Source organism: Elephas maximus, chromosome X (genome assembly GCF_024166365.1).
Source record: "Elephas maximus indicus isolate mEleMax1 chromosome X, mEleMax1 primary haplotype, whole genome shotgun sequence".
Lineage (NCBI taxonomy): Eukaryota > Metazoa > Chordata > Mammalia > Proboscidea > Elephantidae > Elephas > Elephas maximus.
Window position 1 is genome coordinate 82,901,560 of NC_064846.1, and position 13,518 is coordinate 82,915,077.

The 13,518-nt window shown below is 44.1% G+C and overlaps 1 protein-coding gene and 1 pseudogene across 1 annotated transcript; one reads left to right on the forward strand and one right to left on the reverse strand.

Annotated features, from left to right (window-relative positions):
• Positions 1-2,304: 2,304 nt before the first annotated feature.
• On the reverse strand, positions 2,305-3,471 carry POU3F4 (POU class 3 homeobox 4). Its single transcript, XM_049872342.1, has one exon. The coding sequence runs from the start codon at positions 3,469-3,471 to the stop codon at positions 2,386-2,388; it is 1,086 nt and encodes a 361-aa protein (XP_049728299.1). The 3' UTR covers positions 2,305-2,385.
• A 27-nt stretch (positions 3,472-3,498) lies between these two features.
• The window catches only part of LOC126068736 (suppressor of SWI4 1 homolog), a 34,089-nt pseudogene continuing 24,069 nt past the window's right edge, over positions 3,499-13,518 (forward strand).

Sequence of the window (13,518 nt, forward strand, 5' to 3'; positions counted from 1 at the left end):
AAAGAGTTTCCTTTTAAACACAACACAGAATTTATTGAAAATAAATAATTGTTGGCAACTGCAATAGGCAATTTGAATAAAATAGTTGAAAAAGCAACTCTTAATGAAAATAGCGTTTATTATACATCAGTTACTAAATGAATAAACTAAATGATCTTTCTTTAAATTAATAACTTCAAAAACGTTTAATATACAAAACTGTACAATTATAAAGTCGGCAGAAATATTTGGGTTAACTCAGGTTTGAACCATAGCATTTAACTGCAAAGAAAAAAAAAATGAAACGAACAAACAAAAAACTCCAAACGGTTGCAAAACATGAACTCAATGTGGGGGGAAAAAAATCTAGAACAAAAACCTATCAACAGAATGCAAAGGCTTGGCAAAAAAGAAAAAAGGGTCCAGGATTTGAATTACCACAGGCTTTCGACCTGCAGCTGGGGGAGACACAGTGTAGTGGACCTGAGGCCTGGCAGCCCATCCTAGCGCATCACAGACAAGGGGCCCGAGGCTTCTGGTCCTTAGGTAGTTTGGAGCTTTGTCTTCCGCAGCTGCGCTTGGAGGCAGGGCCTAGCGGCCAGCCCTGGTGTGCTGTGCCCCCAGCCAGGTCCTGCGGGCGACGGCTGGGTGTTGGGTGCTTGGCTGGCCCGGCACATGTGTGCTTGCTGAGCGTGAGGTGCGCCTGTGGACCTGGCATGTGAACACCAGAGCTAGCAATAAAGCCACAGCAACTGCATATTTTTGGAATCTCTACACAGCCTAGCGAGATTTTTTTGTAGTTTTTGTTTTTTTGTATATAGTAATACGATACACACAACTATCTACATACACACATATTTGCACGCGCACGCACGCACACACCCACAGAGACACATACACAGAGAGATTTAAAAAATAATAGTAATAAGGCAGGAACCCAGCCGCCTGGGCGCTCGCTAGCTGGCTCGATTTTCACCGTGGGCTTCCACCAGCTGTGCTTGCCAGTGACGTGAAGACGACTCCCCCACGAACCCACGCACAGACAGCGGTATATACACCGGAGAGGAGGTGGTACGCGGCTGGACCAGAATCCCTGTGCCCTTTGCCAATCATTTTATTGTCGTTCTTTACGGAGTAGGGAGCGCCTGTCCCTCACTCGTTCGCCACCCCGCCCAGAGGGTTTCTCACTCCAAGAGCGGACGGTGAAGTAAAGGTGAAGTGAACTGGGAGGCGCTGAAGCTCTCTGTCGCCAGCGTCTCTGGGGTCGTCATCTCTAGGGAAAGCAATCGCTTGTCAAGGCAAAGTCTTTCGCCAAGGAGGGCAGAGGTGGGTTCGCACCGGCCGTCGGCCTGGTGGAGCACCGGGCCTGTAGGGAGCTCAGCGAACAAGCATCCCTGACCCGGCTGGGTGCCGCGTCCTCTCTTCCACTCAGGTCGGCCTCTTTCACAGCGCCGCTACGGAGTCCTTCTTGGGCACCGGATCTGTGCGGTGGAAGCCTAAGGGGCCTCCACCGTCCCATGAGGAAGGGCAGAAAACTGCGAAATCTCTTCTCCTACTTCGCGCTTGTTTACAAGCCCAACCGGCTTAGCCTTCTCTGCCCATCCTAGACATTCCGCCCCCGGAAAATAATAATAATAATAACCAATATCATCATCAACTCTCTCCATTGTATCATCTCCTCTACATACAGATTTGGGATGGGGGGGCGGGAGTGAACATCCCCTTCTCCTCCCAACCTCCCCTCCCTTTTCTAAGCAATTAAAAAACCATCAGCTCAATGAAGGAATAATAATAGCAATAATAATGTGGAGTGGTCGATTAGGTACAAATTATGTCACAAATATTGTGTACAGCTTGTAGTAAAACACCGCAGACATTTAGAAATGCTATAGAAGTTTTAAAAAATGCAAAACTAGTCTATTGTAAAACAGATTTCACCTGAAATACAGCTGCTCTAACCAAGGCGCTGAAAGGTTATTCAGAGGCACACATCTGTCTTCCCACCCCCTCCCCTTCCCACCCCGCCCCCGCTTTACCCCACTCTTTTGCTCTTCCTAGAGAGCAGCGACCAAACAAATCTTACTCAGAGTAAACAATATGTATTGACCAGCGAAAAAGGTTGGAGGGACTGTTGCTTGGGCAGCAGGGAATAGGAGGTCCCTGCCGGGACTGCTTAACGCAACTGTGTGTCAGCATGGGCTAAGCCTAAATGCGTGTGTGGGTGTGTTTCCTTTCTCAACATAAGTTAGAACCCACTGTTTAAAAAGAAAAAAAATTAAAGAAGAAAAAGACAAAGAGAGAGCTAGATAGCAATAATAAGGAAAGCTAGAGCAAAAGAAAGAGTGAGAGAAAAAGAAAAATCCGCACTGCTCCCAGCGCGGCTGGCCGCCTTCTCCCCTCCTCCATTCAGAGATCGTGGCAGGACGTGTCTGTTTTCACCGTGTGCGAATAAACCTCATGCGGCTGCTGATCCCCTGGCGGAGTCATTCTTTTTTCTTTTTGTCTTCGATTACAAAACCAGACACGCACCACTTCTTTCTCCAACTGGAGGCTGTCTGCCAGCGAGGAGATCTCCTGCGCGGCAGGCTTGGGACACTTGAGGAAATGGGTCTCCAGCACGCCCTTGACACTCACCTCGATGGAGGTTCGCTTCTTGCGCTTACGGCCCTGCGCGGCGATCTTGTCAATGCTGGTCGGGCTCCCAGTTGACGAATCAGCCTCCTCCAGCCACTTGTTCAGCAGTGGCTTCAGCTTGCACATGTTCTTGAAGCTCAGTTGCAAGGCCTCGAACCTGCAGATGGTGGTCTGCGAGAAAACGTTGCCATAGAGTGTGCCCAGCGCCAGACCAACGTCGGCCTGCGTGAAGCCCAACTTAATTCTTCTTTGTTTGAACTGTTTGGCAAATTGTTCCAACTCATCCGAGGTTGGCGTCTCTTCGTCTGAATGGTCCTGGCAGTGGTGGGAACCCAGGTCGCCGTGGTCTGGGGGCTCCCGGAGCACTGGGTGTAGGCTCTGTGCGGAGGCAGAGGCCGGTGGTGGGGTGAGCCCCCCGTGCTCCAGCATGCCGCTCACGGTGAAACCCGGCTGCGAGTACACGTTGAGGGGTTGGCCACTCGATGTGATGGATGGGTTCGGAGCCGGGCTCGCTCCCCAGGCGTTGGGGTGGTTAGTGTGCGGTGAGTGGTGGGCGACGTGAGGCGAGCGGTGATGGATGATCGCACCCAGTTGCAAGTCTTCGCGCCCGGGCTTCACGTCCTGTTGGTCCAGTGGGCTGGTGGCCAGCGTGGAAGACCACGGGCCCCCATCGCTCAGACTGGTCACCCAGTGATGCCCGAGGGGATGCCCATTGCTGGGAACTCCCTGCAAGTAATCACTTTGTAGAAGTTTCTGAGGGTTGCGGAAAGGACTCCCCTGCTGCATGCCCGCAGAGTCCGCATGGACCAAGGAGCTGGAACTGAGAATGCTGTAGGGATTCGAGGCAGCTGTGGCCATGTCGGTGAGGATTCCCTACTAGTTATAATGTGGCAAAGGGAGCAGCTTCAGCCTTTGACATCTACGGTGCGGGGGAGCCAAAGCCTCGAGCGCCGGTTACCGGCACCCGCCGCGGCCAATCGCAGCACGTCTGGGCCTGGCCAGCCGTGGGTTCTGCCAATGGCTGAGCGGGAGGCTGGGCTCACTTTCCAAATTGGGCTGGCGGAGCTCGGGAGTTTCGGTGCGACCCAAGCAGGAAGTGAATCAATCTTTCGTCTCCATTGGCTGCTTTGAGCTGAGTGGCGGCGGCTTATTAGGTTAACCCTTTCCCCCACCTCGGACAACGCCTGTGTTTTTTGGGGGGTGCGGGGTGGGTGAGGGGGACATGTATTTGTGGCAGGCAGGGGTGTGGAGTGAGGCAATAAACCGGATTTTTGAACTCTAATAATTAACCTAAATAGAGAAAAAAATTAAGAAAATAATAAAATCAATTTAAACGGCATCTTGATCTTGGTGGATACAGATTCTTTTTCTTTCACATATACCCAGCATTCTGGATTAGTTGTGTGCCTGCAAAACAAAATCTGACTACAAACTTTGAGCAAAAGAACGTCTTCAAATAGGATCCTAAATCAGTAAAGCTGAAGTCCATGATTCCAATAAGAAGTATTTTATTGCGTATAAGAATCTGGAAACCAAGGTTCTGAAAGCATCTAAGAAAGAGCTGACAAGTTTCTTCTGAAAAATTTGATTTAGGGTATGAAGAACTGAAAAATTCTGGGAAAATAAAATAGAATGTGACACTGGCAAAATTCAGTTATTTTGAAGTTTGTCTCCCAATTCGTTTGGTCGTTCGGAAGTCTTGCTTTTTTATTACTCCATGTCAGTTCCTATCAGTGGTCCCGCAACTTCAGTCAGAGGCACCGCTTGTTAAGGAGGGCAGTCTTTACATTCAACCCAGACACTCAGCCGATCCACTACCAATACATACCCAGGAGAACTTCAGAATCACCGCAACTAGTGTTGTATCTTTTGAAAATTGTTTTTAGCACTCACTTATGTTCCGCAGACAAATTGGTGTAAATAGGAATCACTGAATGTGCCCGGGAAATTCAGAGAGAGAGGGAGAGATGGCCGGCCTTTTGGCATCAGCAGCACCCATCTCCATCCCCAACGAGCTTGAATTTGCTTTCTGCCAGAAGAACAGGATTGTTGTTATATTTTGATTATAATAAAATTAAAGACTTTTACTTCCCCAAAGATTTTGTAAGTTAAGGGAGGACAAGTCCAGGTGCTAGATAGTCCCTGGAAAAGGCGTTGCTTGGAAGCAGAGTGAGGGGGAAATGCAAAGACTTTAGATTTGCACTAGCTGGGAAAAGGCAACACCAGATAACCCAACACGATTTCAGAAGTTAAAAAATGACCTTTCATTGTATAATTTTGGAGGTTACCTAGCTGCATAATTATATTTGCACTTGCAGAAGACAGCATCAGAGTTCCCTTATTGCTTTGAAATTCCATTAAATATATTGCAAGAGCTCCTAGGTTAAGCTTGATTTAAATTTGCATACATTTTCATATATTTAGCAGAAATAAAAGAAGGCTTGCAGCTACCAGAAAGTCATTAAGGCATTAGTTTCTCTAAGAAGACAGATCTGAAGAAAATGCAAGAAAATGCGAAAAAAATAAAAAACAAGGTGAGCTTATTCCGCCATTCCTTTATATAGATAAAGAACATCTATTTTCTGTGGAATGAGTAATTTCTTATAAGAGTTCAGAGCAATAGGAGCTAATATTGGTAAATGCAAACGTGTCTATTTGGCAGGAAAACCTGGCATCTGATTGAGATCTGTTTCTTTCTCTCTCTCTTAAAAAAAAAAAAGTAAACAGTAATTACTGGCGGAAGGGATCATTTGCTTTTTCCCCTCGCCTTTCCCTTATTGAAATTTTAGTTTCATTTGCCTATGTTGTCCTATTGTAAAATCTTATCTGCTTTTAACCTAGAAATTGATTTTTCTTCTCTCTCTTTCCCTCCTCTTCTCCTGAGCAACGTTTCTTTACTGCCAACTGTGCATCTTCCTTTGCAGGACTGCAATCTCACTTGTGACAGAACTTTTGCTTCTCAAAGAAATAAGAACTTCTTCAAACCAAAAAAAAAAAAAAGTTTCAGGTGTTCTGTTAGGCTGCCTGTTCGAGGATTCATTTGCGCGACTGTGCCGAGTCAGTTTAGAGGTCAGAGGGAAATGCGCTGAGGAAACCGTAGGTGCAAAAAGATCATGATCATTGCCATGTTGTCCTGGTGGCGATTCCCCCCACCCCCGCCCTGTCTCTCTTTCCCCCCTTCCTCCGAAGCTGCATTTGGATGAAAGAGTTGCTAATCGGAGTCCGGTTTTTTAGGGGGTTAAGGCAATTATCAGTTGACATTATTGGTTGAAGAAGGGGGTCCTTTTCGAATTCTGAGTTGCCTAAGTTCTTAAAATCAAACTTCCTCTTGCTGGTGGCCTCTGCTTTGGGCACCCGGCTTTGCCAGCCACGCAAAAGTGGTTCAGACCATTTGCCCAGAGGCTGCGGGGGGGAGGGAGGTAGCGAGGAAGGGGCATCTGCGCCCTGAGATAGGTTTTTCACACCCTTCTTTTGCAGTCTTTTAAGGTAAGAAGCGCTTTTGTAGGCGCAGAAATCGTCCTCATCGTCTTTCTTTTTCTTTCCTTTTTAATATTATTTTTTTTTAAACTACGACTACAGATGCCGTCTCTTGGATTCTGGCGCAGTCACATCCTTTAGCTTGTGTATTAGAATTTTCTCTTAAACGTAAAGTGTTTTGTTTTGCTTTTTTAAAGAAAATATCTGCATATAGTCAAATCTTCCTGTTCTAACTAATCTACTGGAGAGGTTTCCTTCGCCCTTTCCTGTCAGTCTAACTTCCCAAGTGTAACAGATGCCGCTCTCAAGCGCTCCTTTCTGTGGCTTCTCTTTATTCAGCCTTGCATATTTCTCCCCATGATCTGGGTTTCCATAGAGAGAGGAATAAAAGGGGGACCATGGTCACAAATCCCCTGCCCCATGCAAAATAAAAGAGCCTCATTCAATAGACGACCCCGTCTGGACATGGGAGAAAAATAAGTCCATGCTAAGCTACTGTTGCAAAGAAGTGGTAACTTATTTTTCATAGACTGCATTTTGCCTTAAACTGAAAGTTACCACTGGCAAACCTGGTCTCTCAGGCAACGGGGCTGGATACACACTTTGGTGCGCTCCTCATTCTGGTCTTGAAGTCCAAAACGTGTCCTCAGATCTAATTCTCCTTACCCTCTCCAGAGGTATGGCTTCAATAATATCACGACAGCTGTCGAATCTACCCGGCTGGGGCAGCTAAAAGTTGACTTTAGAGAGGAGCCTGACTTTGAAGTGGACGAACTGTAATTGTAGTGAATCCACACACATCCCAAGCAAAGCAGCACAGGTTTTGATTCCTGAGCCAGGCAAGCACTGGGCTCCAACTTCATTCCTCCTTAGGCTGCCTTCACCCCCCGCCCCCCATAAGCCTTCCCATCCTATCCATCCCTCCTGCTTCGTTTCTAAGAGGGCAATTCAGTCTCTTTCTAAAGGCAAGTCTGACAGACTCTATTTACTTGTGTGTTCATTTACTTATTTGTAACCTGAGGGTTCGTAGTGACTCTCTTCCCTTACAATATTGGAGAATACCAGCTCCTGAACGTCCTCGCAGAGACCCCCCCCCTTTTGGAAGAAAAGAACTCGCAAAAGAAATTAAGTAGATTAATGTTATTCAGGTCGCGCTCCTGTGGAAGCACGCGAGCATGGCCGCAGCTGGGCAGGCTGTGCCTACACTCCTTCGGAAGACTCCCCAGCAGTGAGGATTACACCTCTTGCAGATTTTATATTTGAGTATAGATTATGAGGCGTCCTTATTATGCGCACAAATGGGGGTGGTGGAAAGGTGGTCCGAGGCTGGAACTAGCAAGGGGGAGGGGGAGGTTCTGTAAAGAAGTCCAAAAGACCAGGTTTTCATTGTGTGTAATACAGCATGAAGCTCCAGACGGTGGGATGTGGCACATAGGCGTGACCTCCAGATTGAAAACTTCACCTTCAACACAAATTCACTTTGGAAACAAGACAAGTTAGACTGAGCTTGGTAGGGACAATTGCACTTTTTGTTTTTAATACCAGGGAGCTCATAAGGGGAGTGAAACAATTGAACAGTTTCTCAAAGCAGCAGAGAAAGAAGCCGTTTCCCTGATTGTTTGTACATTGAGCTCATGAGACATTCTCAGTGTGAAACACAGCTGCCCATTAGAGAACTAGAAGTATATACCGGCTATCAGCACACTGTAGCTCTTCTATAGCCGTTTTTATTTTCTTCTCCTTCTCATTCTTCTTCTTCATCTTGGTCTTCTTCCCCTTCTTCTCCATTTTCATCTTCCTCTTGTTTCTAAGCAAACTGTGTGTGTGTTGGGGGGGGGGAGGAAGGTAAGGGGCTCACGATATTCTGGAGGAGAATAAAACAAAAAGAATTTAGACGGCATTACTACACATTAGCCAATACTGACTCAAGCTCAATTAGTTCATTTTTTTTTAGGTCTCTGTTGGCTTTCATTGAACGTGAGGAAAAGGATCTTCAGAGAAAAAGGGAGAGGGAGGGGGTGGGGGAGATAGTACACAGCGAATGCTGCAGCAGAAACAGGGTAATTTAAAAAATAAAATATTCATCATGTAAGATTTAATACAAATACCTCAGTCTGCAAGAACACAAGTCATTTGCTAGCAAAATCAAAAGTCGGTGGGGAAGTGTTGAGGCATTGTGTGTCTGGGCCGCAGACAGGGTGCTTAGAGGACAGGCAGGGACAATAGAGACCCTCACTACGGAGGGAAAGGACGCTTGCTCCTACCGCTGTGTTGTCCAGGTCGCGTTGGTCCATTCTCAGTTTCTCTTCTGGGGTCACTTCTCCCCTTGTGTTTGCCATTGTCAGCTGATGAACCCTGATCTTACAGGGTTCCAGGGAAAGAGCTCTACGGAGACCGAGCTATTGTGCAGTATCCAGCGTGTCCATCATTTCCCGGGCACCAGGATTTGGGGTGTCTGGGAATCATTGTGGCATTTGTCAGTTGCTCCTTTTGCACTGCAGACGGAGTCTAGCTTTGAGGAAGCCAGTTGATGGTTTTAGAAAATATAGACTCCATGCGGGTCTTTTTCTCTTTCTCTTTTAATGGAGTCAGAATGTTTCCAAACTTAAACCATGGTCGTGGTTTTTATTTTGACTTTGCCTTAAAGTCAGAAATGGTGGAGATATTTAAAGAAGAGAAAAAATAGTTCTAGGTACATGATCGATCAGAGGGCATGTAGAGATGATCTATTACTTTAAACTCTGTGGATCAGTATCCTAGGCTATACAAGTCACCTGGTTGAACATTGGAAGCTTTTTATAAGCCACATTAGTAGTTAGTAGAGCCTCCCCAAACGGCAATTCACTTCCTTCTTCGTAGACGGATTAAGGTTTTAAGGCACAAAATTACAACAATGTTCAGGCTTCATTCATAACTGAGATCTTCTGTTCACTGCACTCGGTCCCTAGGAAACCTCCTTTCCCTTAGTAAATAATATTTATCTGAAATTGGTAGCATTCCATGTCCCCATGCCTTGATGGGACTACAGGAAGCTTGATTACGGATCAAAACATGGCTCCTTCTAGGAAAAGACTTTTCTTAAGTAATCTGCTGACTGGTGCTCACTTTACCATTTTGAGGCCCCACAGTGGGCAAACATCTAAGTCTATTGAATTTGACAATTAGCTAGCAACCAGCTTTAATCTGCTGTCATTATGCAGAAATTTCCATTATTACTAATTTTTTTTCCCCCGGGAAGGAGGCTGAAGTTTGTGAGGAAAAAACGATTGATTCTTAAAATATATAATAAGGGGGGGGGGGGGGGAGACTGGGGAAAGTTCACTTTGCAAGAATATTCTGAGAACCCATTTCTTTTACAAGAACGTCAATGCTTCCTCTGTTTTGATTGTTGTTGTGTTAGTTCTTGTTGAGGAAAGATTGTGGACTTCAGGAGTGTTTTTAAAATCTTTATCTCCAACACCTTTTCTTTGGGCCGATGTCCGCTGCTTGGAGAAGAAGCCTATTTGATCTAGCATTTCGATTTCCAGTGGGGTCACTGGGTTTGTGTGTGTAAGCGTATGTGTGTCTTTGTGTGCATTTTACCTCCAAGAACTTTTTGGAGTTTCTTTTCAAGGTACAAGTGCTCAGGAGGCCAGCCTAAGAGACCAGCCTCTCACCAATTCTTTACGGGTGATGGGTCTGAGCCCAGCTCCCTGGATTCCGTCTCTGGCGCCCACCGGCTCCCAGTTCAGGGGCTGCAGCAAACCCAAGTCAGCTCACTCCAACCTGCAGTGGGCCTGAGCCAGAGAGACTGAGGAGCTGTCCCGAAGTCCCGGAGTTGGCTGCGGAGGGAGGGAGTGCGATCTGGGCAGCAACAGAACCTCTCACCTCCGGATGAGGCGGCAACACCGGGTCCTGACCTTAGCTTCGGGGGCACTTCTTGAATGGAGATGGTTGGGCCAGAGTGGAGGTGGAGAGAGGTCATGTATTTAAATAACTCCTTGGATGGCAGGTCTTTGGGCCAAGTCAGTCCTATCCTGACAACTGGGCAGCTGGGAGAGACTGAGAAGGGCTTATTTTGTCAGTCCCCTGGCTCCCACCACCCTCCCCCAGCCTCCTGTCCTTTACTTGGAGTAGAATCCAAAATATGGAGGTGAAGTTAGTTTCTCCAGGTTGAAGGTGGAGAGAGGGAGCAAAAGGATTAGAAGCTTCAGCACAGCAGCGGTTGTGCTAACCAAGCAGCTATTCTTCAAGTGGCGGGCTCCTCCCTTGCCGGATCCCTGGTTCAGGACTGCCAGACATAGAAACCAGGTTCTTGGGCAGCCACTGACCTTCAGCTGCCAAGCCCCTCCTAGGTCCAAGGCCCTTTTGCACCTTGAATTAATATCCTGCTCTCCAGGTCTGCAGCAAGGTAAGGAGCTCAAGGTAGTGCTTTCTCAGGAGGCACTGCACAGCCTCCTCACTGACAAATGTCAGTGTGTCACCTCAGCTTTGCCTCAGTGATGTCTCCTTCGGGTGTGTGCTTAAGAGAGCAGTATTCCTAGTGACTTATGCATGTGTTCGGGGTGGTAGTCACCCTACAATATTTTGCCCAGGCACTAAAATATTAACTTAGATCACACTGAGGGCAGCATCATTTAAACCTGCCTCATCCTCCCTAAAAAGAACAAATTTCTTGTTTGAAAATAATAGGCAAGGGGAGGAGAAATCTTAGGCTCTGTGAAGGAAGCTTAGGACAATCTAAATATTAACATTCAAATTTGTCTAGTGTATCCTGAATATTCCTTTTAACCAACTCAAGTGATAGGGAAAATGAGGAACTCTCCTTTCACCACTCACCAGCTTCTTAGTACTTTTGCTTTTGAAAAGAGACTTGGGATTCTCGTTCACAGTTAAACTGTAATTCAATCACAGCTGTTCTCATCTTTACCTTTAAATACAATATTTCCCCAGGTGCATGAGGTAAACATTAGGTATGTGCCCCCCTTTAAACAAATGGATCACACACACCTTTGTGCCTGTGTGTGTGTGTGTGTGTGTGTGTGTGTGAGAGAGAGAGAGAGTTTCCCTGGGCTAAACCTTTGTATATTGAAGACTAAGCCTATTTGAGTGAAAATTGCCATCAATAATAATCTCAACGGTAAGTATAGATCTCAGCTCTCCAGAGGTTGAGTCCTAGAGCTCTGGACATTTGGTTTTCTTTTAACAGGTAGTAAAAAACTTTCTAAGGAACTGAGATTTGTCCTATACAAACACTGCATTAGAGATGGAGAGGAACACTTAAGTGTTCCCCATATGTTACTCCTCAGAGTACAAGAACTACATTTTCAAACAAATCATGTATGTTTTCAATATTATCAAGGAGGCTGAAAAGTTTCCTAAAGAGGAACAAAATAAGTCACAACACAAATAGAAACATTTTGGGAAAAAGATTATTTTTTCCCTGAGATTTTGCTACCGGAAATGGAAAGAAATCAAGCTATCTAAAAACACTTTCAGTGTGATGATGAGTTGCATTATAAATATATTTACTCTTTCCTTTCATGACTTTAGAGTAAGTTTCATCCTTCACAAATGGATTTAAGCTCTAACAATCCATCCTACTACATTTTATAAGCAGTGACAGTTGTAGATGCTGTGAAAGGAAACCAAGATACAGTTATCGGAAGGTGTGGAGGATGTTGGGGAAGAATCCAATGAAGCCTGGATTAAAAAGAAGTGCAGTCAGCCTTTACTAGCCTTTAGCATTCATTATAAATTCTTCCAAATATTTCCTTGGAAATAAAAATCACCTCTGCTATACACAGGATATCAGAGAACACTATGTCTTCATGAAATAATGCTTGCTTTTGGAAGTGATTGTTGAATGTAAATAATGTTCATTAAATAAGCTGGCTCTGATGAATGATGGAGACTTGTTGAGAAAGATATCTTAAAGTGTTTCTACCCTGCACTCTTATAGTTGGACACTGTTTTTAGATGTGTTGGAGTATTTCTCATTTGATAGCTCTGTAAACTGCTTTGAAATGACTAGTAGGGTATAAGTAAATTGCAAGTAAACCTAGTGAATTAAGATGATTTTCTATCAGTTTAATTTATGTTTTATAGTTAGTTTAGCATTCTGATTTGATTGCCTTAGTAATGTGAATTGCCTACAGCTGCTGATGATACAGCTTTAATTCTGTTTTAAAGGTCATGTAAACATGTGCCTGTGGCATAAGGAATGCAAATTCAATTCCCTTTTAATGTTCCCTAACATTCACTTCAGAACCTTCACCTAGAAAATTAGCGGGATTTAATATAAAACTATTTTAATGTTAAAATTTCATTAAAATCCTTTTTCAATGTTTTACTTTTCATTTCGCAGTCTAAAGAAGTCTTCCTTCACTTTGCAGTGCATAGCTCACACAACATACATCGCCCATATTGGAGACAGAAAAAACATTTCTGTTAAGATCTTTTTACTTTTCCCTTGCTTTTACTAATAAAGAGCTGGGAACTTCCTTTTAGTCTCTTGTAGCTGCAGGTAAAGAGGACACAGAACAAACTAGATAATCTGACCGTATTTTAGACTGCAGTGGAGAAAGGCAGAATAGTGTGCAGGTGCACAAGCTTTTTACAATATGAACAAATTATAAAAAATGAAATGTGGAAAGCATATATCATCTGGGAAAATTTACAGTACAGTTGACGTACAGCAGAATGCTTTAGTTTTTCCAAATTCATGTGAAAAACATATAAACTATATCTTAAAAAAATAGATATCGGTTAATATCCATAGTTAATTTTTTATATTTAAAATATATCAACCCCTGTATACATATTATGCCACTAACAACACCACCACCACTAGATTACCCTAAAAAATTTTAAATGCACTTTAAGAAATTGAATAAGTCGTTATAGTATATACAAAATATATAATTGGTAGTGGAAAAGATAGCCAGGTGGGAAGTGAGGGAAGTGGAGATATAAATTATACAAGTTGAAATAAAGTATAATGCTTGATGTAATATTTGTGGTGACATCATTGTACCGTTTTAGCATTTATACGTCTGCTGTCCATATTTCTCTAAGCTAAAATTTCTTCACACTGAATTTACCTGGAGATTATGTTTTCAAATATCTTTCCCCTCAAATTGGATTGGCCAGATGATAGGAGTGTCGAAGAAATGTAAATAGAAAAAATATAAATCAACTGAATTCTTAGCATATTTGTTCATATGACAAAAATAAAAATACTTATATATAAAACCTGAAGATAATTAGTCTCTAATATAGTTTTATTTGGTATTGAGGAACAATTATTCAAAGATTTGAACTTCAACTTTGAAAGATAACTGCTTTTCCATTGTAGGAAAGGTGTTTTGTTCTGTGTTTGTGTTTTAAAATTGAGTATCACCCACAACATGTGGATAATCTTGAATGTCCATGGAGGAAAAGGGTTGT